The sequence below is a fragment of the Panthera leo genome, chromosome B4 (assembly GCF_018350215.1).
Source record: "Panthera leo isolate Ple1 chromosome B4, P.leo_Ple1_pat1.1, whole genome shotgun sequence".
In the NCBI taxonomy this organism is placed as follows: Eukaryota; Metazoa; Chordata; class Mammalia; order Carnivora; family Felidae; genus Panthera; species Panthera leo.
Genome location: NC_056685.1, coordinates 45735359 through 45762754, shown reverse-complemented (window position 1 = coordinate 45762754; position 27396 = coordinate 45735359). Strand labels below are relative to the sequence as shown.

Genomic DNA, 27396 nt, shown 5'->3' with positions numbered 1-27396 from the left:
ATACCATCTAGAGATAGGAAAATATTTTATGTATGTATAACACATGTTACATTAAAAAAACATGTATTAAAATACTGTAATAGCATTCTGTAGTGACAGTTGGTAACTACACTTGTGGTGAGCATGGCATAGACTTTTGAAATCATCATGTTGTACACCTGAGAGTAACGTAACATTGTGTATTATCTATACTTTAAGTTTACTTGCTCTGCATGAATAAAAGTTCTTTTAAAAAAGATTATGAAGGATTCATGGAAACAACTAGTGCCCACTAAGCTTATTTCAGGTTTGACACGGTACTGACTCCAGGAGAGGGAGGTGAGAGCCTTAGGCACTGAGACACAGGGAAATTTGGGTTGGTGTTTGGAGTCCAGCTTTGGAATCAGACCTGGGATTGAATTTGTTCTCCACATCATAAACTTATTAATTGGATGGTCTTGAGTTAGGTAGTTAACATCATTGATTCTTGATTTCTTCATCTGTAAAATTGGCATAATGATACCATCTACTTTACAGTGTTGTAAAAATTAAATGAGACTATATGTAAAGCACTAAGCATGCTGCTAAGTTGTAGCTGATGTCGTCCTCGTTATGTGTATAACTGTATTCTACTGGCATTTTTGGCATTATGATGGAAAAGTAGAATTCTCGTTAATGGGAAAGCACTGTGGGTAGGTGTCAGAATGAGCAGATTTTTGTAAGAAAATATGGAACCTAGAAGAACTCTAGATTCCTTACTGACTGGCTCTGTGACCATGGATAGGTCACTTCTTTGTGTCTTAATTCTCTTAATTACCAGTGAGGTAGGGACACCTGACTCAAAACCCTCACAGGGAGGACATGGAAATCAAGTGGAATCATACGTGTTAAACTGTTCTTTAAAATACAAAATATTGTATGCAAAAGTGATGGCTCTGTTATTTTTGTTATGAAGGTTAAGCATCAGAAGTTTTGCTGAGTGTGTCTCCCCCGTGGGGCTCTATTAACAGGCTACTTTAATGCCGCTGCTCACATTTTTATTAATATTGGTTATTAACTTGGCCATATCATTATTAGAACTTTATTTATTTATTTATTTATTTATTTATTTATTTACGAGAGAGGGTGTGAGTGAGGGGCAGAGAGAGGAGACAGAGAAGTGGGGCTCATCCAAAGTGGGTCTCGAGCTCCTGCAATGTGGGGCTCTAGCTCATGAACCATGAAATCATGACCTGAGCTGAAGTTGGACGTTTAACCAACGGAGCCAGCCAGGTGCCCCAGCAGTGATCTTGTTGAACATCTCCATCAGCGCTTTTGAGTGACCAGATGCATTGTCAACGAGCAGTAATATTTTGAAAGTAATCTTTTTTTTTCTGAGCAGTGGGTCTCAACAGTGGGCTTAAAAACCAGTAAACCATGTTGTAAACAGATGTGTTGTCATCCAGGCTTTGCTGTTCCATTTATAGAACAGGCAGAGTAGATTTAGCATAATTTTTGAGCACTCTAGGATTTTCAGAATGGTGAATGAGCATTGGTTTCAATTTAAAGCCACCAGCTGCATTATCCCCTAAGGAGAGAGTCAGTTGGTTCTTTGATGATTTGAAGCCAGGCATTGACTTTTCTCTAGCTGTGGAGGTTCTAGATGTTGTGTTTTTCTAATATAAGGTTGTTTTGTCTACATTGAAAATGTGTGATTTAGTGTAGCCACCTTCCTTAATTATCTTATCTAGATTTTCTGAATAACTTTCTTCTGCTTCTATATTGATACTTGGTGCTTTACCTTGCACTTTTATGTTATGGAGAGGCTTCTTTCTTTAAACCTCGAGAACCATCCTGTGTTAGCTTCAGACTTTTCTGCAGGTTCCTCACCTCTCTCAGCCTTCGTAGAACTGAAGAGAGTTTGGGCCTTGCTCTGGGTTAACCTTTGGCTTAAGGGAATGTTGTGGTTGGTTTGATCTATCTAGACTGCTAAAAGTTTTTCCATTATCATCAATAAGGCTGTTGTGCTTTCTTATCATTTGTGTGTTCACTCTAGTAGTACTTTTAATTTCCTTCAAAAGCTTTCCCTTTGCATTCACAACTTGGCTAATTGGCACAAGAGGCCTAGCTTTTGGCCTGTTTCTGCTTTTGACATGCCTTTCTCACTAAGCTTAATCACTTCTAGCTTTTGATTTAAAGTGAGAGATGTGGGCCTCTTACTTTCACTTGAACACTTAGAGGCCATTATAGGATTATTCATTGGCCTGATTTCAACATTGTTGTGTCTCGGGACCTGAGGAGAGGGAGAGACACAGGGGAATGTCTGGTTGGTGGCACAGTCAGAACACATAAAACACTTATTGATTTTGTTGTCTTTGTGGGTACAGTTTGTGGTGCCCCAAAACAATTACAGTAGTAGTATAACAGGTCACTGATCAAAGATTACCATAACAAATACAACAATAATGAAAATATTAGAAATATTAGGAGAATTAACCATAAGGTGAAGTACATACATGAAGTGAGCAAATGCTATAGGAAAAATGGCACCAGTAGACTTGACGCAGAATTGCCACAAACCTTTAATTTGTAAAAAAGGCAGTATCTGCAAAGTGCAGGAAAGTGCAAAGTGCAGTGCGGTGAGGTGTGTTCCCTTGTGATGAGCCAAGGAAATTGCCTCTGTAATCTCCTGGAGGAGTCAAGGGAGAATTGAAAAGGCCTCACAGAATAGCTGGGAATATTCCTGCTCAAGAGTTAGGGTGTGATTCTCTACTCAAAGAGCCAGAGAAAAAAATTTCTTGGCTGGAAAATATCAAAGTACCATGTTGCAACAGACTAGATGTATGGAGCACTGATTCAGGAGTTGAAATTGAGGAAAGATACATGAATTTCTGGACAGGAGAGAAGTTTAAATAGCATTATCAAGGTAGGGATGGTGTGTGTACGTAGTTGAAGCCCAGTCCTCATCCAAGTTATGTCACCATACAAGCGTCAAAAATAAATCCCTACTTAGGAAGACACTTTATTTGGAAAGACTGTTGTGATGCTCTGACCATGAGGTACGTAGGTATCTGAACATCAAATACCAAAAGGCTTTTCTCTTTTTTTTTTTTTTTTAATTTTTTTTTAATGTTTATTTATTTTTGAGACAGAGAGAGACAGAGCATGAACAGGGGAGGAGCAGAGAGAGAGGGAGACACAGAATCTGAAACAGGCTCCAGGCTCTGAGCTGTCAGCACAGAGCCTGACGCGGGCTCGAACTCACGGACCGTGAGATCATGACCTGAGCCGAAGTCGGACGCTTAACCGACCGAGCCACCCAGGCGCCCCCAAAAGGCTTTTCTCTTATAGATACAAGTGAATAGTGCCAGCAGAATCTTTGTGGGAGAGTGGGATAAACTGGTGGGGGTTAGCAGATGACATGACCGTGGTAATTTAACAGATGTTTTTTCTGTGGTCACCTTATGCTCGGAACGAGTCCTTAAGAGAGGATGTTCTGCATTGTCTTGCTTAAGCTGAGAGCTAGCCAAAGTTTAGCAGTGCGTGGCGAGGAGGTATACTTGACTAAACTTTGGACAAGTCAATAGGTAAGAAATGGGCATTTGTGAGCCCTTGGCCAGTACTTAATGTAAAATCCTTTTGGGTTAATGGCAGATATATTGCTTCTGGAAAATACCTTTTAGATATTAGTGCAGGTTCTAGAAAATACCTATTCGATATTAGTAAATATGTTTACCGTATTATTGTCAGGCAGTAAACTCTGCCACGGTTTGGGGATAAACTTAGTTATAAGATATTGCTGCTGTTCCCAAGGGACAGAGGTCTTGGTTGAAATAGTAAATGTATTTTTAAAAATGCTAATATCAAATACATGGTAAAGACTGTAAGGTCTCAAAGAAGGAAAGCTGAGGCAGTAGGAAAGATTGATGGAATAGGTAAGGTTTAAATCTGGCCTTGAAGAACTTGCTTGCTGGGATAATGAGAGAGAAATACGGAGTATGGAAAATGAATACACTGTGGTGATGTAGTGCTCACAGTCAGTATGTTAAAAACCAGTTTGTATGATCCAGAGGCTATTAAGTTAGAGTCATAGGTAGAAGTCACCTGGTGGTGGCCTGAAGTATTGAGCCTTTTTTATTTTAGGCAAAGGAAATCAGAAAGCTTTTTGAGTGAGATAAAGCAGAAGTATTTGAGGTGGAAAAGGATTGGGAGAATATTGAGATCACTTACTATTAGTTTAGGTGTAAGGTCATGAAGGTCTAGAGTAGGATAGTGGTTCTAAAAATGGAAAAGAAACATTTAAGGACATGCTAAAGAAGGATCAGCAAGACAGTAATTGGCAGACTGGGGGAAAAGGGAGGTGTCAAAGAGGGTACCAGTGAGATTAGAAAATGGTACTGTCAGTGTACCAGTGAGATTAGAAAATGGTACTGTTGACTCTTGAAGTGTTGTTGTTTTTTTTTTGTTTTTGGTGGGTTGGGGGGCAGGTGATGAATTTAATGGCTAGAGGAGATAGCCAACAAGAGGTTATAGGTCCAGTAGTGAAGATTAGGCTGGAGATGAAAAAATTACCTGAATAGAGTTGCTTTATTGACCAGGTGAACTTGGCTTTCTCTACTATACTTTTGCATTTCAGGAACAAGAAAGAAAGAATCTTGGGGATATCTATAATTGAGAAGTGGGGGGGGGGGGGGAAAGATTTGAAACTAAAAGGCAAATGAAGCATGACCAGAAAAATAAGAATAATAGCGTAGCATAGTATAAGGAGAACACTCTGTATAGGTAGAGCTATCGTCAACACTGTTGAATGCTAGAGAGGTCAAGAATAAGGACTGAGAAAAGGCCATTGGATTTGGTTAGGAAGACTTGGAGAGAGTAGGATTAGTTGAGTGATGGGTGGAGAGTTACTGTAAATTAGAATAAGAGGTGGTGGTATGAAGTATATTCAGTATTGTAAGATTTTGTGGTGAGGAGAAATACAATTCTCTTGGTGGTAGCAAGGTTAGGGATATTAAAGTTTTTGATAGCAGGGACCTGGCAGGAGTCATTGAAGATCTAAGAAATAGGGAATCATCCATAGAGCAAAGTTGCAGAGAGGAAGTAGGGAGGCTGAATCAAAAGTTTTGCTTTAACCTTAAAAAGGAGAAAGGGTAACTTGTCATTTGAGACTGTGGACAAGATAAAGGAGGATGGGTGGGACATGTGGAGATTTTTGAGAAGTTTAAATTAAGTTGTTGGGGATATATGACATTTACCTTGTTAGAGTGAACTCTAGGATTTCCTTTTAACAGTTCGTAGGTTTAAGTATAGTCCTTTATTTCTTTCTGTATTTTTTTTTAAAGATCTTATTTTTATTTTAATTTTTATTTTATTTATTTATTTTTTAAACGTTTATTTATTTTTGAGACAGAGAGAGACCGAGCATGAACGGGGGAGGGTCAGAGAGAGGGAGACACAGAATCTGAAACAGGCTCCAGGCTCTGAGCTGTCAGCACAGAGCCCGACGCGGGGCTTGAACTCACGGACCGTGAGATCATGACCTGAGCCGAAGTCGGCTGCCTAACCAACTGAGCCACCCAGGCGCCCCTAAAGATCTTATTTTTAAGTAATATCCACACCCAACATGGGACTTGAACTCAATAATGCTGAGATCAGGAGTTGCATAGTGACTGTAGTCACTGAGCTGTAGTGACTGAGCCAGCAGGGGTCCCTAAGTATAGTCCTTTAGAAATCTTAATTATAAACAGTACTGCTAAGTTAAAAGAAGTTAACTTGTTCCCCACCCCAACCTTCTTTTATTCCTCTTGTACTTAGGCTTCTGAAGCCTTAAATGGTCAGATGGGTTCTTTGGATTTTGTAGACCCCATGTTCAGTAGAAATGTTTGACTTGAAAGTCATAAACAGACTTACTATTACTAGATTTAGCTGATACTTAATGCCATATGCAGATCTGGTCCACAGTTTTCCAAGGATAGTGCCAAAGAAAGGTGCTCAATAAATATTAGATTATTATCAGTTTGGACTTTAAATTATAAGTGCTCAGACTTAGCCTTGTGCAGCACTTGGCATTGTACCCTTCATTAATAGAGACCCTTTTCCTGATTTTTTGAATTGGCTCCTAGTATGAGGGGCTCGATATAAGAGAGTGCACTGGACACTGTGAGTACTGATAAATCAGTGTGATGAATGAAGGCATGAAATTAGTTAAAAGTGAATCAATCTGTGAGGGAGATTTATAAATTTGTCAATAACAGTATCAGATGTACAGAATAAGCAGAAAGAGCTCTTAGTCACTTTTTAAAAAATCTATCCACCCATTTGTTTTTGACTAAGAAAGTTGAATTTAAGCTTTGTTAGAAGGGAAATTCATGTTATAGATGAAAATAGTGGACTTTATAACTCTGTTTGGCAGCCATAATCCATAAACTGGCTTAAACATCATTTTTTTCTTTATGCTTTTTTGAGCACCTTAATTTTTTGAAATTAATTTCTTAAAAACAGGGTAGCAATTACTTTTAAATGGTATGTGGTATTGGCTTTGGATGACACAGTTTTAGACCTTCGGTAAGTAATTGTGGGAGAAGATTATGTAGATTATTGTATAATTCTGGTATTATTTTTCCTTCCTCATTTGTCTTATCTCAGCCTTTAGATCTGTGCTATCCAATACGACCACTTGTCTATTTAAATGTAAATGAATTAAGATAAAATAAAATAAAAGATTTAATTTCTTAGTCATACTAGCCATGTTTTAGGTGCTTCCTAGCCACATGTGGTCAGTGGGTACTGTATTGCCCAGTGGAGAGTCTATTTCTATTATCATAGAAAGTTGTGTGGATAGTTGTAGTCTAGATCTTTAGTTACTAATAATGCCTGGAAAGTAAATATCAGGAACTTGGAATAGATACTTAAAACACCCCAAACCATGGAATTTATACAACTTCAGTCCTAACAAAGTCAGCCTTCTAAAAGTTAAATATTATTTCTTTAGGATAGCCTTTGTATTTAATTTTGGTCTTAGGCCTTACTCAGAGGTCATTCTGATAATAATGTAAGACAGAATAAAATAGTTGTGCTAAGAGCTGTCTCTGCCAGACTGTTTATTTAACAGCTTAATTAAGATATAATTGATGATACAATAAATTGTGCATATGGAAAGTATAACATTTAATAAAGTTTTGATATGTGTATATCTCTGGAACCATCATCATAGCCAACCTAATATATCTATTACCTACAGGTTTCCTCATGCCTCTTTATAATCCCTCCCTGTATAAGCCCTGTTCTTTTTTTACCCTCTCTGTTCACCTCTAGACAATTGCTGATTTGCTTTCTGTCACAATAGAGTAATTTGAATTTTCTAAAATTTTGTATAAGTGGAGTCATGCAATCTATACTCTCTTTTTTTTGGTCTGACTTCTTTCACTCTCCATAATTATTTTGAGATTCACATATTGTATGAGATTACATGTACACATAATTCATTACTTTTTATTGTATGGATGTATCACAGTTTGTTCATCTATCTGTTGATGACTGCTGCTGTTGATAAGCTGCTATGAACATTTATATACAGGTCTTTGTATTGACATATGCTTTTATTTCTCTTGAGTAAATACCTAGGCATGGAATGGCTGGATAATATGGTAGGTTGTATGTTTAACCTTTTAAGAACTATTTTCCAAATTGGCTGCACCATTTTACATTCTCTCCAGTAGGGTGTGAATGTTCCACTGGTTCCATCGTTGCAAATTCTTGGAATGGCCAAGCTTTTTAATGTGACAGACTATTTTAACCAGAAAAGACTGTCCTAGGAGAATTAATTCCTGGTTCTTGCAACTTTTTGTATTTAAGTGCTACAAAAATAGTATTTTGTGAAAAGATTTTAAGACAGTCTTCTACAGATTTATTTACTCTTATTTTTGATAGTATTTGTTCATTAATGCTGATTTGAAACTCAATTTATGAGAGCCATTACATTTCCTTTCTTACTTATTTCTCTTTTTTTGTTCTAGCGGCCCCTTTGTTGCTTTATGCAAACAGACGGGACTTGCGATTGGTTGATGCTACAAATGGCAAAGAGAATGCTACGATTGTAGTTGGAGGCTTGGAGGATGCAGCTGCGGTGGACTTTGTGTTTGGTCATGGCTTGATATACTGGAGTGATGTCAGCGAAGAAGCCATTAAACGAACAGAGTTTAACAAAACTGAGAGTGTACAGAATGTTGTTGTCTCTGGATTATTGTCCCCTGATGGACTGGCATGCGATTGGCTTGGAGAAAAATTATACTGGACAGATTCTGAAACAAATCGGATTGAAGTTTCTAATTTAGATGGATCTTTACGAAAAGTTTTATTTTGGCAAGAGTTGGATCAACCCAGAGCTATTGCCTTAGATCCTTCAAGTGGGTAAGTTTTGTGCAATGTACAAAGGCTGTTGCATCTCTGTTTCCTGGTTTCTTTCTGCTAGCATAGACTCCCCCATCCCCAAGAGAAAAGAGGTCAAAAACCCAATTTTAGATTCTTTGAGCTTCTTTTCAAGTAGACTTGAATGTGGAAGATTGTGTTGTGTTCTTTAAGATGTTTCTGTAAACAGTTTTGTTTCTAATATCACTTACAGGACAGCAATATATAGAGTTCTTGGTTTGTTTTCTACATTTAATAAGTACAAGAGGATAATTAGAAGAAGAAGGAATGAAGACCTAAAAGAGTAGTATTGATTTATGGATCTTAAAACTTTCATTGTATATGCAATCATTTTGTAGTACTAGTGTTTTTTTAATTAAACTCTGAACTATTATTTAATAATTTAATATGCCAGTATTGAATGAACAATAAAAATTAAGTTGTTAACTCATTTCTAATTCAAGAGATTTGCTGTAAAGATTTATTTTCTAATGAGAAGGGAAACATAAAGCCAAGGGTAAATCCTGTTAGAAAATGTGAACTGTGTCATTATATGCTTCTGTTACTATGCTTCACTTCTACCATATACCATTCCTTGATACTTGTTTATTGAATATGTTGTCATGCCACCTGTCATGGTAGGGGTAGATAAACATCTAAACATGAACCTGAAATGAGTTACTAGTAATTTAAAATCTAAAGATAAGTAACCTGCAAATAACCATTTTAACACTTTGTTTTCTTTGACTTTCAAGTATGTTGGAATGTTTTAAAATTCATTTATAGGAGTGCCTGGGTGGCTCAGTCGGTTAAGCGTCCAACTTCAGCTCAGGTCATGATCTCATGGTTCGTAAGTTCAGGCCCCTTGTTGGGCTCTGTACTGAAGGTCAGAGCCTGGAGCCTGCTTCAGATTCTGTTTCCCCCTCTCTTCTGCTCCTCCCCTGCTTGTACTCTGACTCAGTATAGTGAAACTTTAGGATGAGAAGTCTGGAACACACATGTAATTTTTATGTGTGTGTATTTATATATGTGTGTGTGTGTGTGTGTGTGTGTGTGTATTAAAATTGTATAATTTTCAGAGGGGCATTAAGAGGTATCTGCTAAAGTCAGGATGGTCTTTTAATAAAGCATGATAAAATACAGTGGTTCTAGTGAGAGGAAAAAGTATTGAGTGGCCCAAGGAGGAGGTCACAGATGTTGGCTATGCAATAAACTGTACAGATTGAAGAATTTGGTTGTTGAGAACTTGAAAGATATTTTTGACAAATGGAATCTGTGTTTTTCCAACAAAGTTTGAGAGTCTCCGTGTTGAAATGTTTGTGAGGTTACTGCTTTATAGAGCATACAGGGTTTTTGGTGCTTTCAGTGGTCATTAGGGAACTTTGGTGAAAAGACAAATAGTTCTTAAAATTTTTTTTTTGACAGACTTAATTTTATAACTGTAAGGGTGATGATGGCAATTTAGCCAAATACCCATTAAATAGTATGTTTAGAGTTCTGCTTTTTGTGTTCTTGTTGGGGAGAAAGAATATCTTTAAGGATTTGCAGTGTATTTAAAGACAGAAAACTTGGGAGAGAGAACTTTCCCTTCTTCAAAAGCCTGTTTATTTGCATTATGTAGTGTGTAAGTGGAGAGGGGAAGAGTGTTAAAAAAAATTGGAAGGGCCACAGAGCTCTTGTGGTGGATGGGTAGATAAAAGAGCTTGATTACCACAGTTCTGGAGCAGCATGTAGATCATTTCTATAAGGAATAATACGATAGTACATCATATAAGGGATAATGTGATGGTACATATTCAAGGGAGCTGAATTTATAGGTAACTCTTCACTCAGGATTTGATAATATAATGATTAAATGAGTCATTCTCATTTTGTGCCCTAAAGCTGATCAGCTTTACTTCTGGGTGTCTCATCTGATAAGTATCTAGGAAGTAAGTTTACCGTATGATTAAAAAATACATTAGAGTTTTTCTGTGGCTAACTTCCCAGTATTGAAGATGAGAAACCACCAAAGACTCAGCTGATCAAGAATATTACTGGAAGAATCAATAAAACTGTGCTTTGAAGGTAGACAGTAGTGTTATTAAAGCTTCTAAGGGATGCTCAGTGAAGGCGTAAAGTTTGCTCAGACACTCAAATATTTTTTCATTATTTTTGAAGGTTGTGGTTAGTGTTGCTTATGTGTAGGAGTGTGTATGTAAATTTTCTCCCCCTCCCATTCTTAAAATCTTTTTAATTTTTGGAAAGTTATGTGTCATATGGCTATTTTTAAAATTACACAACTGGAAATAAATAGAATGCAGCCAAATGGTATACATTTGGTAGTTAGCATGATGGAGTGTAAAATTATATTTTAAACTCATGCATTTAAAAATATATTCTATCAGTCTTCAGTGTTGATCTTAAATTTATGTTAAGGATTGTGGTTTTACTGGAAAAGTAATTTTAGATTGAGTACATCACTTATCAAACAGAAGAGATGATTTCCAGATTTATTTTGGGGGGGGAGAAATGAAGTTTACTTTCCAGAGAAAGTACATGAAAACAGTGCTGAAGAAAAATGTAGGCCTTATCAGAGTTCCAGTATCCTGGGTTATGGGGTTCAGAAGAGCTGACTGAGCTCTCTCACATCAGCTTATGTAAAAGGAAAGCTATTGAATGACTGGTATTGTTTGAGCCCTGGGAACTAGTGCAGACATCTGTGTGCTTTCGGATGTATGGAGTTCTTTGTGTGATCAGTCCATTTAGCCTAGACTGAAGGAAGATTTTTATTTCCCTCCCTAAATTTGGCCTCTGTTAGTCTGAGATTTTTTTTTCTTTCTTTTGAGTGATGGCAGTGTAGAATTCAGAATAAGGGGCAGGAAAATGTGTGTATACAAATTGTTCCAGAAATGAACAACCATAGTTAGAGAAAGCAGTATCCTTACTTTATAGGGAAAGGTATTCCTGACTGTGTGGCTGCTCTAATTGTAAGTTCCTTAGTCTGTTTCACAATGACTGTACTAATCTTAGTGATGTTGAGGGCCAGGTGTTTCAGGTACACATAAAGCAGTTTTAAGGGTTTTTTGTTTGTTAAGGATCTGTTCATATTTCAAATCCTTTTGGATATTTTTGAAAAAGTTAAACTTTAGTGATTCAGTCTGAAGTGAATTCATACTGAACCACTTTGAATGATACATATTTTTAAAATATATTCTTATCATGAAGAATAATATTTATAGTACTAAGAGCTCTGCTTTAAAAATGCTTGCAGAACTCAGTGGAAAAAGAATAATGTATACTTTCCTCAACAATTATATACATTTAATTGTCATATCTTGAGTATGTTTAAAAGTATTTTCTACACTGTTATGTTCCAGGTGACAAAAATCATTCCTGCCACATAGAAGGTGTTCAAAAATATTTAAAAAATCTTTTAATGTCTATTTAATTTTGAGAGAGAGACACAGACAGAGCAGGAGTGGGGGAGGGGCAGAGAGAGAAGGAGATACAGAATTGGAAGCAGGTTCCAGGCTCTGAGCTGTCAACACTGAGCCCACTGCGGGGCTTGAACCCATGAACTGTGAGATGACCTGAATCCAAGTTGGCCACTTAACCAACTGAGCCACCTAGGCACCCCAATAAATATCTTTTGAGTGACTGGATTTTTTATTTTCTTTCATAATCCTTTTAGTTTTCCTTGTTAGAGGAGAAAATGTTTTCTAAGCAAATGTAAATTTTAGCATCATCTCATGAATTCTACCTCAGTATGGTTTTGATTATAATTTCTTATTTAAAACATAATAAGGTTTTTAGTTTTTCAATTCAGTTCATCAAGATTATATTTTATGGAAATATAAAAGTCACTTATAAAGTCACTTATAAATATAAGTCATTTTATCTTTTTGGACTTCAGTTTTCTCATCTCTAATATGATGGGTTTCTTTCAGTTTTGACATTGTTTAAACTTAAAAAGTGAAGATATTTAAATAAGTACTCTATATCAATTTAAAATTTTTTACTTTACAATTACACATTCAAGTCCATAATTTAGTGTATGTTACACTTAGAATTATTTCTGCAGAACAGATTCTTTTTAAAAATTTTTTTCTAAAGTTTTTTTTTAATGTTTATTTTTGAGAGAGAGAGAGAGAGAGAGTGCACAAGTGGGGGAAAGGCAAAGAGAGAAGGGGATGGAGGATCTGAAGTGGGCTCTGTGCTGATAGCAGAGAGCTTGGTGTGGGGCTGGAACTCATGAACCTTGAGATCATGACCTGAGCCAAAGTCAGATGCTTAACCGACTGAACCACCCAGGTGCCCCTTTGCAGAACAGATTCTTAAAATTTGTTTCTACTGCCCTTATTGCATAGGTCATCACACTCAACAGCCCCCCCCCCCCCCCCCCCCCCGCCCTTTTTTAGGGCTATTCGACTCGTAAAACCAGTTTGCCAATTCTACGTGATGTAAATTGGAAAATACTGTAAACTGTCAAAGGTTCTTTTTGTTTGAAGAATGAAAAAGATAGCAAATTACTTTCAGGCAGATTATATAGGTTAAACATATGTTTGGGAGGTGAGGTTTTGAGATTACTACCCCAAATTTAAGAGAAACATATTAGAAAAGCCACTAATCCAGGAAATCTGGATTATTGGTTTGGCTTTACCCGCCTCTGGGGTATGATGCAAGGTCCTTGAAAATGAAAAGAAAACTTTTTAAGAATAAGTAAGTGTGTGTGTATATGTATATTTTCAAATGTTAGTGTAGGGCTCTTTACTTAAAAAAAAGAAAAATCTTAACTCATATCCAATTTTTACAAGAAATCTTAATCCCATCCAATTTTTAGTTCTTTATGTCTACTATTCTTTATGTCTACTATCCATTACCCTTAGATTGAGTTTTAATTATGTAGTCAAAATTTTTTTATGTCCTCTATCTCCAGGCCCACTTTTATTGAAGGAATATTAAAAAGGAATATTTACAGTGTAACTAAATGACTTTACCTAGTCCAGTCTCTTAATAGTTTTGGTTTTTCAGTAAACGCTTTCCTTGCTTGCAGCACTGACCTTTTAATTCGGCCTAAGCAGAAAGAAGAATAAAATTTTGTGAGAGTAAACAACAGGATACCTTTAACTGTCTGTATTTTGGTGATCTTACGTACCCTTGCTGTATTCCACTGTGATTGGCTCTTTAGAAGCTACAGTAAATTATTTTTATTTTTATTTTTAATTTTTTTAAGACATAAAAAGACATTTTATTATTGTTTTGCTACATAACAGTGAATACACTCAATTGCATTTTCTCAAATGGCAAATAAGACACAAGATAACATCTCTTTGATTCCTGAAAACCTCAATATCATCTGTCTTTTGGTGGATCCAGTTTCCTACGACGTCTATGATACTGTCCACGAGGATACCAATGGTGCTTAGTAGTAAAGAACATTTTGCTAAATTGTTCTATCATAGGTCCTTGCTCCAAGGGTTCATTTTTTTCTTCTAATCTGGTTTTCAGCACTTGATCATGTGTTTCTTCATTATTACACACAGGATCTGGCCGTGGGATAGGTTTTGTATGTTCATATGGAATGTCCACAGAAGGGTGGTAGCATACTATTGTCCTGCCATCAGATGTCAAAGCAAGCTCTACTTTGCAATTATACTCATCTGGAAGAGGCGAATACGTAGATTTATGACAAACACAATATAAAGCTCCGTTTTGAATCGGAAATAAATGTTTCCAGATAGTTCTGTTTGATATCACCCGTTTTACTGCTGCTAATACCATGGTGACTCAAGATGCTTATCCGGTGGTGTGAAAGATGACCTGGAGAAACTGCTTTTAAAATCTGCTTCCAGGCATACCTATTTTCATCCCTGACCGACGCTCACCGCGAGCCCGCCGTCTTACCTCCTACAGTAAATTATTTTTAACTGGCACCAAATATTTGTGCCATTGAGCCTTTAAGATTTTGGAAGGAGTTTGCCAGAGAGCTGATTTGTGAGGTAGGAAGAAAATGATTGTCTTTAGTATTTTTCGCATTATTTAATATTGATACTGTATTCCTTTTAGAAGTTTTTCTCTTAAGACTTCCTGATTTTTATACTCTTTGGTTTTCCTATCACTTGGACCACTCTTTTCCTTCTTTCACTAGCTCTTGAGATACGGAATAGTAAAAGTGCATCATTTTCTTTATTCTTTCCCTGAGATTATATCCATTTCCATAGCTTTTGCATAGAAGCAGATAGCCAATTATGCTAAAATAGAAAGCTTCATACTAGTCTTTGCTTTAAAACATTGGTTCTGTGTATGAAGGATCTTGCTCCATATCTCAGCAACGTACAGTTTTGAAAGATGTCCTGCAAACTGGGGGAGCCTATTTTCTACCCATTAAATCCTAGAACTGGTAGGAAATCTTGAGGATCTTATAGCTAAAGGCCTTCACTTTTTGGCTAAAGAAACCAAGGCCTTGGCCAAAATAAGAGACAGCTAGATTCTAATTTACAATTTTTTTTTTTTTTTTGTAATTTGAGAGAGAGAGAGTGAGCAGGGGAGAGGGGTGGAGGTGTGGGGGGAGGATGCAGGAGAGGGAGAGGGAGAGGGGGAGAGAGAATCTTAAGCAGGCTTCATGCTTGGTGCAGAACTTGATGGAGGGCTCAGTCTCACGACCATGGGGTCATGACTGACCTAAGCTGAAATCAAGCCTTGGACGCTTAACCAACTGAGCCATCCAGGCACGCCAAGACAGCCAGATTCTTAGCTGAGATTTTCCAGTCTCACATTAAGTGCTTTTTTCTTCGTGAAAAGCATCTTGATAAAGCTGTGTTTCTTGTTTTGTTTTGCAAATTGAATTACTTTAAAAATGCAACATGGTAGCTTTATTTAAAGAAGGATTTTTGTAAATTCTTTGTTTTTTAGATTTATACGCTATCATTTTTTATTTTACCATTGCTTTTTGCATGCACTTAATCCACTTGGGTTCAGCTTCCTTATATTGAAGTATGTACTTCAGCTTTTTTTAGCAAAAGTTGATTAATTATAAACTCTTGGTCTTCATCTGAAAATGTATTTAGTTTGCCCTCATTTGTGAGTGAAAATTAGTTGATTATAGAATCTGGGCAATAGTTATTTTCATTCAGTTGTAGGAGGGTCTTATGATTTTAATTGTTGCTATGAGAGGTCTGTTATTTTCTAATTAACATTGTGGCTTTGTAAGTACTTTATCTGTTTTTTTTTTTTTTTTTTTCCTGGTTCTTTAGAAGCAGCCCATAAGCATCTCTTAAGTTTTGATATTTTGCAGCTTTTCAAAACTACACTGTGTCTAGATGTAGCTCTATTTTTTTTTTTTTTTTTTTTTTTTTTTTTTTTAGTCCTGCTTAGAACTCATGTTTGTAAAATCTATTATTATTGTTTGGTAGTTCTAGAAACTTATCATCCATTATTTTTTACTTTTCCCTCATCATCCTTAGAATCCTTTGGAACTCCTTTCTGCTCCATGACTCTTAATCTTGTTTTCATATCGTCTCTTTATTTCTCTGGGCTAGTGTGTAGTTTATTTTTTTACTTGTCTTCCAGATAACTAATTCTTTTCTCAGGTGTGCCTAATTTTGCAGTTTAATGAATCAATTGAGCTTTTAATGTCAGTGACTGTGCTTTTCTAGAAGCTCTTTGTGCTCCTCATTTAAAAGACTTATGAGAAAATGTCAGCCTACATGAAAGTAGAGAGAATAGCATACCAATAATTTTAGACTTATAAAAAAGTTACAAAAATAGTACACCCCGCATCCCTTAAGATTAACATTTTATTTAACCATAGAACAGTTATATAGACCAAGAAATTAATGTTGATATAGTACTGTATCTCTGTGTACCATATTTAAACTTGTCCAGTTTTCCTACTAGTGTCCTTCTGGTCTAGGATCCCATATTGCATTTAGTTGGTATCTACATAGTCTTTTCTAATCTGGGGCATTTTAGCAGTCTTTGTCTTTATAACCTTGACCTTTTGAACATTACTGGACAGTCATTTTTTAGAATGTCTCTCAATTTGGGTTTGTCTGATGTTTTCTTATGATTGATTAAGGTTATACTTTTTTGGCAAGAATACCACAGAAGTGATGTGTGCTCTTCTCAGGGCATCCATCATATCAATAGTGCATGATATGAATCCTGGCGATGTTATATTCGATTACTTATGATGTTGTCTGCCAGAGTGTTTTTTTTTTTTTTAAACTGGATTTACTGTTATTTTCCTTGCAATAAATATTGGAAGCTATGTAGTTACCTTGTTTCTCATCATTCTTTTATCCACTAATTTAAGCATTCTTTGATGGTTTTTGCCTGCAACGATGATTGCTGTGGTTTTGCCACATGGTGATTTTTCTAGTTCCATTGTTTCTTCCACATGTATTATTAAATTCTACTTTAATGAAGAGCTATCTTGTTCTTCCCACTTATTTATTTATGTATTGTTTATATTAGTATGGACTCATGTGCATTTCTTTAATTCTATAGATTATAGTCCAGTATAATGTCATCATTTTTTGCTTAAACTGTCCCAGATTTGGCCATTGGGAGCTCCTTCAAATTTGTTTCTGTGTCCTTTTGATAAGTCCTCATCATTTTTTGAGTACTTATAATGGTCTGACCGTGGAAGATGTTTCAGACTTATTTTGTCCTTTTTCTACTTCGTGCTTAGAATCAACCATTCCTCCAAAGAGCTCTGTCTCCTTTTATTGGAAAATGGTATTTATTTATTTATTTATTTATCTGTTTATCTATTTATCTATCTATCTATGAGAGAGAGCGAGTGAGAGAGCTGGGGAGGGGCAGAAAGAGAGGGAGACACAGAATCCAAAGCAGGCTCTAGGTTCTGAGGTGTCAGCACAGAGCCTGACGTGGGGCTCGAACCCACAAACTATGAGATCATGATCTGAGCCAAAGTCGGACACTTAACTGACTGAACCACCCAGGCACCCCTGGAAAATGGTATTTAGAAACTAAGATCTGGAAGCTAAGTGTGTTCATTGCTACTAGGTTTTCATTGCTTTTAAGACCTCTCAGTACACAGAGTTAAGAAATACATGGATGTGTACACGTGCACATAGTTCTGTGTATTTTCATCTTTGTCTATATATTCAAAAAAACATGAGTTCATTATATCCAGTTCCAACCCACTGCTGCAAAATTATATTATAGTCTTGTCCTTTTCTTCTTTTGGTCTGTTCTTTGATATTGAGAAACCTGGTCTTATCCACAGTATATTTTTGTATATTTGGGTGCAAACCTAGTGTGCAAGGGTTTCAGAATTGCTAACCTATTCTATGAGTAACAAATTTACTGTCTAGAATACAATGCTATGAAACTACTGTCCATAGAGTCAAAATACTGTCTTTGAAATTTATTTAGGTAATTTCTTATCTGTTGCAGTGTGGCTGTGTTCTTCATTTATAAAACAATTATTACTGTTTGTATTCCATTTCGAATGTTCCCCTGTATCCTAGCTGATTTTAAGTATTGATTTATATTGGAGTTTGTCAAACAATTGCCATTTTTTAAGAGTTAGAAATAACACAAAAAGTTATACTCTGAGTAGTGTCCTTCTTCCCCATCTCTTTTACCCTGGTCCTATTCCCCCTTCCTGTCCAGTCTGTTCCCTCTTATTTATAGGTATTTTACTTTCATTAATTTTTGGTTTTATCTTCTTGAATTCCTTTTTGCACAAATGAGCTAATGCACGAGTGTTCTTTTATAGTTCTGTGTGTTTCCATCTTTGTCTACATATGAAAAGAACATGAGTTCATGTTGATAACTCCAGTTCCAGTCCACCACCGCAAAATTACATACTAGTCTTGTCCCTTTCCTCTTTTGGTCCATTCTGTGATAGTGGAAGCCTGGTCTTATCCACCTCCCCCTGCCTTTTTTCCCCTCTCATCCTGTTGCCTTACTGGAAAGATTGTACAGTTATCCAGTAGAATGTTTTAGATTTTGGATTTTCTAAGTGATCCTTGTAATGTTTGACTTATTTTTATGTCTTTACATTTCTTATAAAATGAAATTTAAAATAGAAGACTTAGTGACAAATTCAACATTTTGCACGAATGCTTCATAGGTAGTACTAAGTACTTTGTATTCATCACATCAGAAAGCACATAATATCTTGTCCTCCTTGTAGTGATACTAAGATAGTTCATTAGGTTCAGATGGTGAAAGTTAACATCTTTATTATAAAGCTGAGTTTTTCCTCTTATATCCTTCACATAATTTGTGGGATGATCCTTTTGTACCATGCCAATATCCAGTTCCTCATCTATTGATTGTTTTAACACCCACTGAACATTATTTTTTTGTATTATTTTATTAGGAATATCTGTTACTGTTTTATGATGTTTTATCTCATGTATTTTATTCCATATTTTATGTGTTTTAATCTTTTTAAATATTTATGATCTCTATTAGATTGCTCGGTTGTCTAAAGTTTTTAGAAATTCACTTCTGTGCTTTGTTATATTTGCTGTTTCTTGCTTAAGGTGAACTGTTGTTTCCATAGGTACTGTATAGTTTCGGATTGTGAGCTGATCTTCAGAGGAGTTACTGGCCTCCGGGGTGGGGGGTTGGTGGTGCATATCCCTCTAGAGAGGTTTTAGTTTGCTTCTGCTAACCACCCTACAGGGTTTCCAGGGACAACTTTATTTTCTGTTTTTAAATTGAAATATAATTTCTATACAGTAAAATGCACAGACCTTATTTATGCGGTTTTAGCAGATGTGTACACCTATGTTATCACCTTGTTCAAGCAGAGATCATTTTTTACATTTAATTTTTGGAGTTCGAAGTTCCTGTACCATGTACAGAGAATTAATTCAACCTCTAAACCGATGTGAGGGCAGTGTGTGGTTACAAAGTCTTTGCTGATTTTTCCTACCTTTTCAGAACCTAGGCCAAGACTGAAAAGCTCCTTTGCCTTCCTCTGCCAGTGGCAGATTTTTGTATTTCATTGTTCCCAGGGAGTCTGTGAAATGTGCAAGAATCTTCTCACAGTGTGTTTCTTATGTGTCAGGGCCTTATCTTCCCTGTTTTGCTGCTGAAACAGAAGTCCCTCAGTTTCTGAGATGAGAACATCCTAAAGGGTTGTTGTAACATCAAGCATGTACTACTTTTTACCTCCCTGTTCATTTTTGGCTGTCTAGAGATTTCTTCCCCTACTTTCATGATACTTAGCTCTATATTTAAAAGCTTGTTTATGTATTTTTATTTTGTGTATATGTATGTCTTAGTCTGTTTGGGCTGCTGTAACAAAATAGTGAATGGCTTATAATGACAAATTTATTGCTTACAGTTTGGAGGCTGGGAAGTCTAAGATTAGGGTGCCAGCATGGTCCCCTTCTGGTGAGGGCCCTCTTTTTGGTTCATAGCTGGTGCCTTCTTGCTGTGTCCTTACACGGTGGAACAACGTAGGGGTTTCTTTGTAGCTGTGTCCTCATTACTAAGCACCTCTCAAAGGCTCCACATCTTATCACCTTTGAGGGTTAGAAATTCAACATACGAATTTTGAGGGGACACAAGCATTCAGACCATGGCAATGTATAAATCAAATAAAAGTGGTTCTAGAGGTTTTGTAAAAGGAGGGTTTTCTGCTTATTTTATTATTAAATTATCAGAAATAGAAATTCTAACTTTCATGTTTTTAATATTGCCTTTTCTTATTGTGGATATATATGCAAGATAAGCATTATTCATACTTACTAATATGTGTATTAATGACTTTTAATTATAAGTAGGATTGGGGCGCCTGGGTGGCGTAGTCGGTTAAGCGTCCGACTTCAGCCAGGTCACGATCTCGCGGCCCGTGAGTTCGAGCCCCGCGTCAGGCTCTGGGCTGATGGCTCGGAGCCTGGAGCCTGTTTCCGATTCTGTGTCTCCCTCTCTCTCTGCCCCTCCCCCATTCATGCTCTGTCTCTCTCTGTCCCAAAAATAAATAAAAAACGTTGAAAAAAAAAAAAAATTATAAGTAGGATTAAATAGGTAACTTCAAGAATCACAAAATGATTTATGATCAAGTATAGATCTGGTTCATTTAGTTTTTATGACTCAATTCTAAATGTTCTCTTTATTAGCCACCTTTGTGTGTAATTACATCTTGTAAAGGGTACAAAACCTAAACCAGTTTAGGTTTATTGAAACTGAGCGCTTCTGGATATTTTTGTTAGGGGAAACTGGATTCAGAATGGAGAACATACTAGACTAGGGTTTGTGAACATTTTGGAAAATTTATTATTTTATCCTTACCTAAATTGTAGACATTATTATGCTTTGGATTGTAGTAAATTTATATAAAATGGTTGATATCTAGTCTGATTGTCAATTGAGGTATTTTTACTTCCTGGCATAAGAAATTTTGATGTTTTAAAAACTTAACAGTTTCTTTACTTACTGTAATTACTTCCTAATTAAAATAAAGCCTGTCTTCAACCCTTCACTTCATTTAAAATTTATTTTCCAGAAAGTATTGCAGTGGATATCAGGCCAGATACAACAATAAAATTACATTTGTATGGAAACTAGTGAATAGCATTTAACAGCCTGGTACTGGTTCATGATTTTTGATGAATAGCAGATGTGAATACTATTGCAAACTGGCGCTGTAACCGTATATGTTTAATTCTTCAGTATCAAGTAAGAATGTTTATCTTCTCTTAAGTCAAAGCCAAAACAGAACCCATTGAAGCCAAAATAAATTAGGGGCCAAATAGACCACATAATTGAGAGTTAGTAATAATTGTTGCTGAAGATTTTTTCTATATGAGCCTGTAGCCTGGCCTGTGAGAAGCCACAGGCAACATTTATCAAACAGTCTTGCATCCTAAGGATACTAAAATTGGCTTTTCAATATGATGCGGATAAAAAACTTTTGCAGAATATATTACACAGCTAGTTGAATTTAGACACTTTATTGTTGAGTACATTCAGGTAATCATAGAGTTTCTAAGCTAGGTTAACTCCCCAAACAAAAAAACTAAGCTAAACCAAACCTACTTTTTAATATGTGTACCCCAATTATTTTTGGAAAGATACAGTGATGTAGTCAAGGAGTTTACCTTGTAGTCTTATTTTTAAGCAGGTGGTTTAAGAGGGAGGTGTCAAGCCTCAGTGTCAGATATTCCTCATTCTAATAACAAAATATTTAAATCATATTCTAACAGAGAATATAGAGAATATTTTTTTCCTCAGAAATCTTTTTTTCCCTGCATCCTAAAATCTCTATTTGGCTGCAGTCTGTTTTTATTTAACTGATAGATCTTTAAAAAGTTTACACCTTTCTCTTATTGGCTGGTGCCCAACCCCCTTTAAAGGTTAACTTTGTCTTAAAAGTACCAGCACCCAAAGATTGCTCTTTATGAAGTCTGACACCTTAGTGTGACTGACACTCAGGCTTTTAGCAGGTGCTCCACACTCAGCGTGGAGCCTGACACAGGACTTGATCCTACAGCCTTGGGATCATGACCTGATCCAAAATCAACAGTTGGTCTCTCAACTGACTGAGCCACCCAGGTGCCCAGATGCTGTATATTTAGTTCTGGAAATGGCCTTCACTTACCTTTCCAATGCAGATGTAACTCTTGATGACTTATTTGACATTCATTGCCCCCATGATGCTTTCTATTGGCAACTCTACCCTAGCTGTTTCTGGAAATTTTGAAGTCAGAATTATTTTGAAATATGACAAACAAAAGTCCCTAAAGGATCCAATTTTGTTTTTAAATTATCTGTATTTAATAAATTAATGTGAAAAACTCTAAAGGTAAAGTTTACTGAGAATTTTTAAAGCTCTTTTATAAACTTGGGATTTTTCTAGTTTACATAGTCTTTCTGATACATAGAATGGACCTTTAATTTCTTTTAATACCTAGGTGTCTGTTAAGTTTATAGAGATATTGTATCTTTGTACCATGTCTGGATTATACATATTTGAGAACAGAGCATGGTACTCTTATCTTGTACTACACTTGTACTAAGGGATGTAAATTGGTATTCATTACTGTAACTCAGCTTTGTCTCCTCACCTGGCTCAAATAAAGTCCTCAGATAATCATAACCCAGTTTAACAGAGTAAGTCTTCTGTATCTACTTTGGATACAGGAGATACTTTATCTGATTTTGGAGGACAAATCCCATTAGATGTTTTCTTTCCTCTGTTAGGGTTGTTCTTTTCCCCTCATGCTGAATGATGGATGAGTTTGGGTTTACAAAATGGAACTATCCGTGTGATCAGCTGCCATAGTTCTCCAACATCACATCCCTTTATAGTGTCCTCTGAGCAGGGCTCAATAGCTTCCACTCCTTTTGGATCAGCTTCATTGACGCATCCCTGAGTGCCATAAATGTTTCTCTCCTGACTCTCTAGGACCTGTTGCCGTTTTACTGTGCTCCTTGGAGAGGGACAAAGTTGCATAAAGCAGATTCTGAGCCTGAAGCCTAGGGAAAAATACAATGTGACTGCTGTGGAGAAGACCCAAGCACAGAGCCTCATTCTGCTGTCAGGTCATTCCGTTACTAGAGATACCCACTTGTTGCATTTTAAGAATAACATTAATTTCTTTCAGGCTCTGTTTCTTTTTTTTTTTTTTTTTAATTTTTTTTTTTTTAACGTTTATTTATTTTTGAGACAGAGAGAGACACAGCATGAACGGGGGAGGGGCAGAGAGAGAGGGGAACACAGAATCAGAAGCAGGCTCAGGCTCTGAGCCATCAGCCCAGAGCCCGACGCGGGGCTCGAACTCGCGGACCGCGAGATCGTGACCTGAGCCGAAGTTGGACGCTTAACCGACTGAGCCACCCAGGCGCCCCTCAGGCTCTGTTTCTTATTCTTTCCTGTGGATACATAATTATCTGCCTTTGGGAAAAGGTACCAATTGAAGGTTTGGTACCAATCTTACTGACCAATACAAATGAGTACTAAGCTTTATAGAACAGCAAACTGAAGCAAAAGGGCTTTGTCTTTTTTTTTTTTTTTTAAGTTTACTTATTTTGAGAGAGTGAGAGAGAGAAAGAGAGTGTGTACACATGAGCAGGGGAGGGGTAGAGAGGGAGAGTGAGAGAATCCCAAGCAGTCTCCACACCGCCAGCGCAGAGCCTGATGTGGGGCTCGAACTCATGAACTGTGAGATCATGACCTGAGTCAAAACCAGGAGTCAGATGCTGAACTGACTGAGCCACCCAGGTGTTCCACATTTTTTAAAATTTATTTTTATTTTTAAATTTTTATTTAAAATCAAGTGAGTTAACATATAGTTAACTGTATGTTTCAGGAGTAGAATTTAGTGATTCATCACTTAAATATAACACCCAGTGCTCATCCGAACAAGTAAGTGCCCTCTTTAATGCCCATCACCCATTTAGCCCATCCTCCCAACCCAGCAGCCCTCAGTTCTCTGTATTTAAGAGTCTCTTATGGTTTGCCTTCCTCTCTGTTTTTATCTTATTTTTTCTTCCCTTCCCCTGTGTTCATCTGTTGTGTTTCTTAAATTCCACATAGGAGTGAAATCATATTTGTCTTTCTCTCACTGACTTATTTCACTTAGCATAATACATCCCACCTGTTTTTTTGTAGACTTATTTTTTTTTTAATAAATTAAAAATTTTTTTAATGTTTATTTTTGAGAGAGATAGAGACTGAGTGCAAGCAAGGGAGGGGCAGAGAGAGAGGGAGACACAGAATCCGAAGCAGGCTCCAGGCTCCGAGCTGTCAGCACAGAGCCTGATGCGGGGCTCAAACTCGCAAACCACGAGATCACGAATGACCTGAGCTGAAGCCGAACGTTCAACCGACTGAGCCACCCAAGCGCCCCTTATAAAATTTTTTTAATGTTTATTTGTTTTTGAGAGAGAGAGAGAGAGGGAGACCCAGAATCCGAAGCAGGCTCCAGGCTCTGAGCTGTCAGCACAGAGCCTGACATGGGGCTCAAACTCACGAACCGTGAGATCATGACCAGAGCTGAAGTCAGACGTTTAACTGACCGAGCCACCCAGGTGCCCCATTTTGTAGACTTTTTTAAAGAGAAGTTTTAGGTTCACAGCAAAATTGAGTGTGACAAAATCTTTCTTTCGTTCTTTCTTTTTAAAAAAAATGCTTATTTACTTATTTTGAGAGAGACACTGAGAGCGTGAATGGAGGAGGGACAGAGAGAGACTGAAGCAGGCTTCAGGCTCTGAGCTGCCAGCACAGAGCCTGATGTGGGGCTCAAACCCAGAACCGCAAGATCATAACCTAGGCCAAAGTTGGATGCCTAACCGACTGAGCCACCAGCACCACCCCCTGCCCTCTCCGCTGGGACAAAATATTTCTAATTCCTCCCTTCTGTAATAAAAGCTTTTATTTTCTATTCATTTATTCCTTCTCTAATGCTCTTCCTTTCTTTAATGTAGATCTGAGTTTCTTATTTATATCATTTTCTTCTCTTTTCAGAACTTCTTGCAAGGCAGGTCTACAGGCAAAAATTCCCTCAAGTTTTGTTTGAGAAAGTCTTTTTTCACTTTTGAATAATAATTTTGCAGGGTACAGAATTCTAGGTTGGTAGGTTTCCCTGGACCTTTCACCTCTCTAAATACTTCAAATATTTCAATCCAGTCTTTTCTTGCTTGCATGGTTTCTGAGGAAAAGTTAGATGTCATTCTTATCTTTGCTTCTCTGTATCTGAGGTGTGTTTTTTTCTTCTGGATTTTGTTTTCCCAAGATTTTTTCTATGTCTTTGAATTTCTGGGGTTTAAATATGATTTGCTTAGGTGTAGGTTTTTTGTTTTTTTTTTTTGTTTTTTTTTTTTAATGTATTTATGCTGCTTTGCTGTTCTGTGAGCTTCTTGGATCTGTGGTTTGGTGTCTGACATTAATTTGGAGAAATTATGAGTCATTATTGCCTCACATATTCCTTTTTCTTTTCCTTCTGGTATTCTCATCATGCATATGTGTATCTTTATGTTATATCTTTTGTAGTTGTCCCCCGGTCCTTGGATATTCTGTTCTGTTTTGACACCCGCACCCCCCCCCCCCTCGCCCCCCCGCCAGTCGTTTTTCTCTTTGGCTGTTTCTGTGGACATATCTGTAAGCTCAGATTCTTTCCTTAGCTGTGTCCTGTCTACTATTGATTCCATTAAAGGCATTCATTTCTGTTACAGTGTTTTTGATCTCCATCTTTTTTTTTTTTTTTTTTTTTTTTTTTTTTGATTCTTAGAATTTCCTCCATCTCTTGGGTCATATTACCGATCTGTTCTTACATGTTGCCTATCTTTTCCATTAGAGTCCTTGGGATATTAATTATGATTGTTTAAATTTGTAGTCTGATAATTCCAACATGCCTGCCATATCTGAGTCTGTTTCTGATGCTTGCTTGCCTTGTTTTTTCAAAGTAATTTTCTTTTTAATATGCCTTATAATTTTTCGTTGAAAGCCAGCTATAATATACTAGGTAAAAGGAATTGCAGTAAATTGGCCTTCAGTAATGTGTTGAGTAATGTGTTTTGGGAGAGGAGAAGCATTCTATAATTCTTTCACTGGGGCCAAGTTTTGTTGTTTTGTTTTTTTTTTAAGTTTACATCCAGGTTAGTTGGCATATAGTGCAACAATGATTTCAGGAGTAAATTCCTTAATGCCCCTTACCCATTTAGCCCATCCTCCCTCCCACAGTCCCTCCAGCAACCCTCTGTTCTCTATATTTAAGAGAGATGTTTTGTCCCCTCCCTGTTTTTATATTATTTTTGCTTCCCTTCCCTTATGTTCATCTGTTTTGTATCTTAAATTCCTCATATGAGTGAAGTCATTGATATTTGTCTTTCTCTGACTAATTTTGCCTAGCATAATACCCTCTAGTTCCATCCACGTAATTGCAAATGGCAAGATTTCATTCTTTTTGATTGCCAAGTAATACTCCGTTGTGTATATATACCACATCTTCTTTATCCATTCATCCATCGATGGACATTTGGGCTCTTATCATACTTTGGCTATTGTTGATAGTGCTACTATAAATTGGGGGTACATGTGCCCCTTTAAAATCGTACACGTGTATTATCCCTTGGATAAATACCTAGTAGTGCAATTGCTGGGTCATAGAGTAGTTCTCTTTTTAATTTTTTGAGGAACCTCCATACTGGTTTCCAGAGTGGCTGCCCCAGTTTGCACTCCCACCAGCAGTGCAAAAGAGATCCTCTTTCTCCTCATCCTCGCCAACATCTGTTGTTGTTTGAGTTGTTAATGTTAGCCATTCTGACAGGAGTGAGGTGGTATCTCATTGTGGTTTTGATTTGTATTTCCCTGATGATGAGTGATGTTGAGCATTTTTTCTTGTGTCAGTTGGCCATCTGGATGTCTTCTTTGGAGACGTGTCTGTTCGTGTCTTTTGCCCATTTCTTCATTGGATTCTTTGTTTTCTGGGTGTTGAGTTTGATAAGTTCTTTATAGATTTTGGATACTAACCCTTTATCTGATATGTCATTTGCAAATATCTTCTCCCATTCCATTGGTTGCCTTTTAGTTTTGCTGATTGTTTCTTTCACTGTGCAGAAACGTTTTATTTTGATGAGGTCCCAGTAGTTCATTTTTGCTTTTGTTTCCCTTGCCTCTGGAGACGTGTTGAGTAAGAAGTTGCTGTGGCCAAGATCAAAGAGGTTTTTGCCTGCTTTCTCCTCGAGGATATTGATGGCTTTTTGTCTTTTGTTTAGATCTTTTCATCCATTTTGAGTTTATTTTTCTGTATGGTTTAAGAGAGTGGTCCAGGTTCATTGTTCTGCATGTCACTGTCCAGTTTTCCCAGCACCACTTGCTGAAGAGACTGTCTTTATTCCATTGGATATTCTTACCTGCTTTGTCAAAGATTAGTTGGCCATACATTTGTGGGTACAATTCTGGGTTCTCTCTTCTGTTCCATTGATCTGAGTGTCTGTTTTTATGCCAGTACCATATTGTCTTGATGATTACAGCTTTGTAATACAGCTTGAAGTCTGGGATTGTGATGCCTCCAACTTTGGTTTTCTTTTTCAAGATTGCTTTGGCTATTCGGGGTC

General features: G+C 36.9%; 2 protein-coding genes across 2 annotated transcripts in view; one reads left to right on the top strand and one right to left on the bottom strand.

The window, feature by feature from the left end:
* LRP6 (LDL receptor related protein 6) overlaps positions 1–27396 on the top strand; it is a 174443-nt gene that overhangs the window by 16604 nt on the left and 130443 nt on the right. Inside the window, exon 2 of the mRNA XM_042945817.1 lies at positions 7974–8367. Within this exon, the coding sequence (XP_042801751.1) occupies positions 7974–8367 (394 nt within the window). The remainder of the gene's footprint in view (positions 1–7973; positions 8368–27396) is intronic.
* Positions 13581–14249, bottom strand: LOC122224253 (39S ribosomal protein L42, mitochondrial-like). Its single transcript, XM_042945823.1, has one exon. The coding sequence runs from the start codon at positions 14125–14127 to the stop codon at positions 13699–13701; it is 429 nt and encodes a 142-aa protein (XP_042801757.1). The 5' UTR covers positions 14128–14249; the 3' UTR covers positions 13581–13698.

Coding starts and splice junctions, on each gene's coding strand:
- LOC122224253 (XM_042945823.1), bottom strand. CDS start 14,127: ATGGTATTAGCAGCAGTAAAACGGGTGATATCAAACAGAACTATCTGG.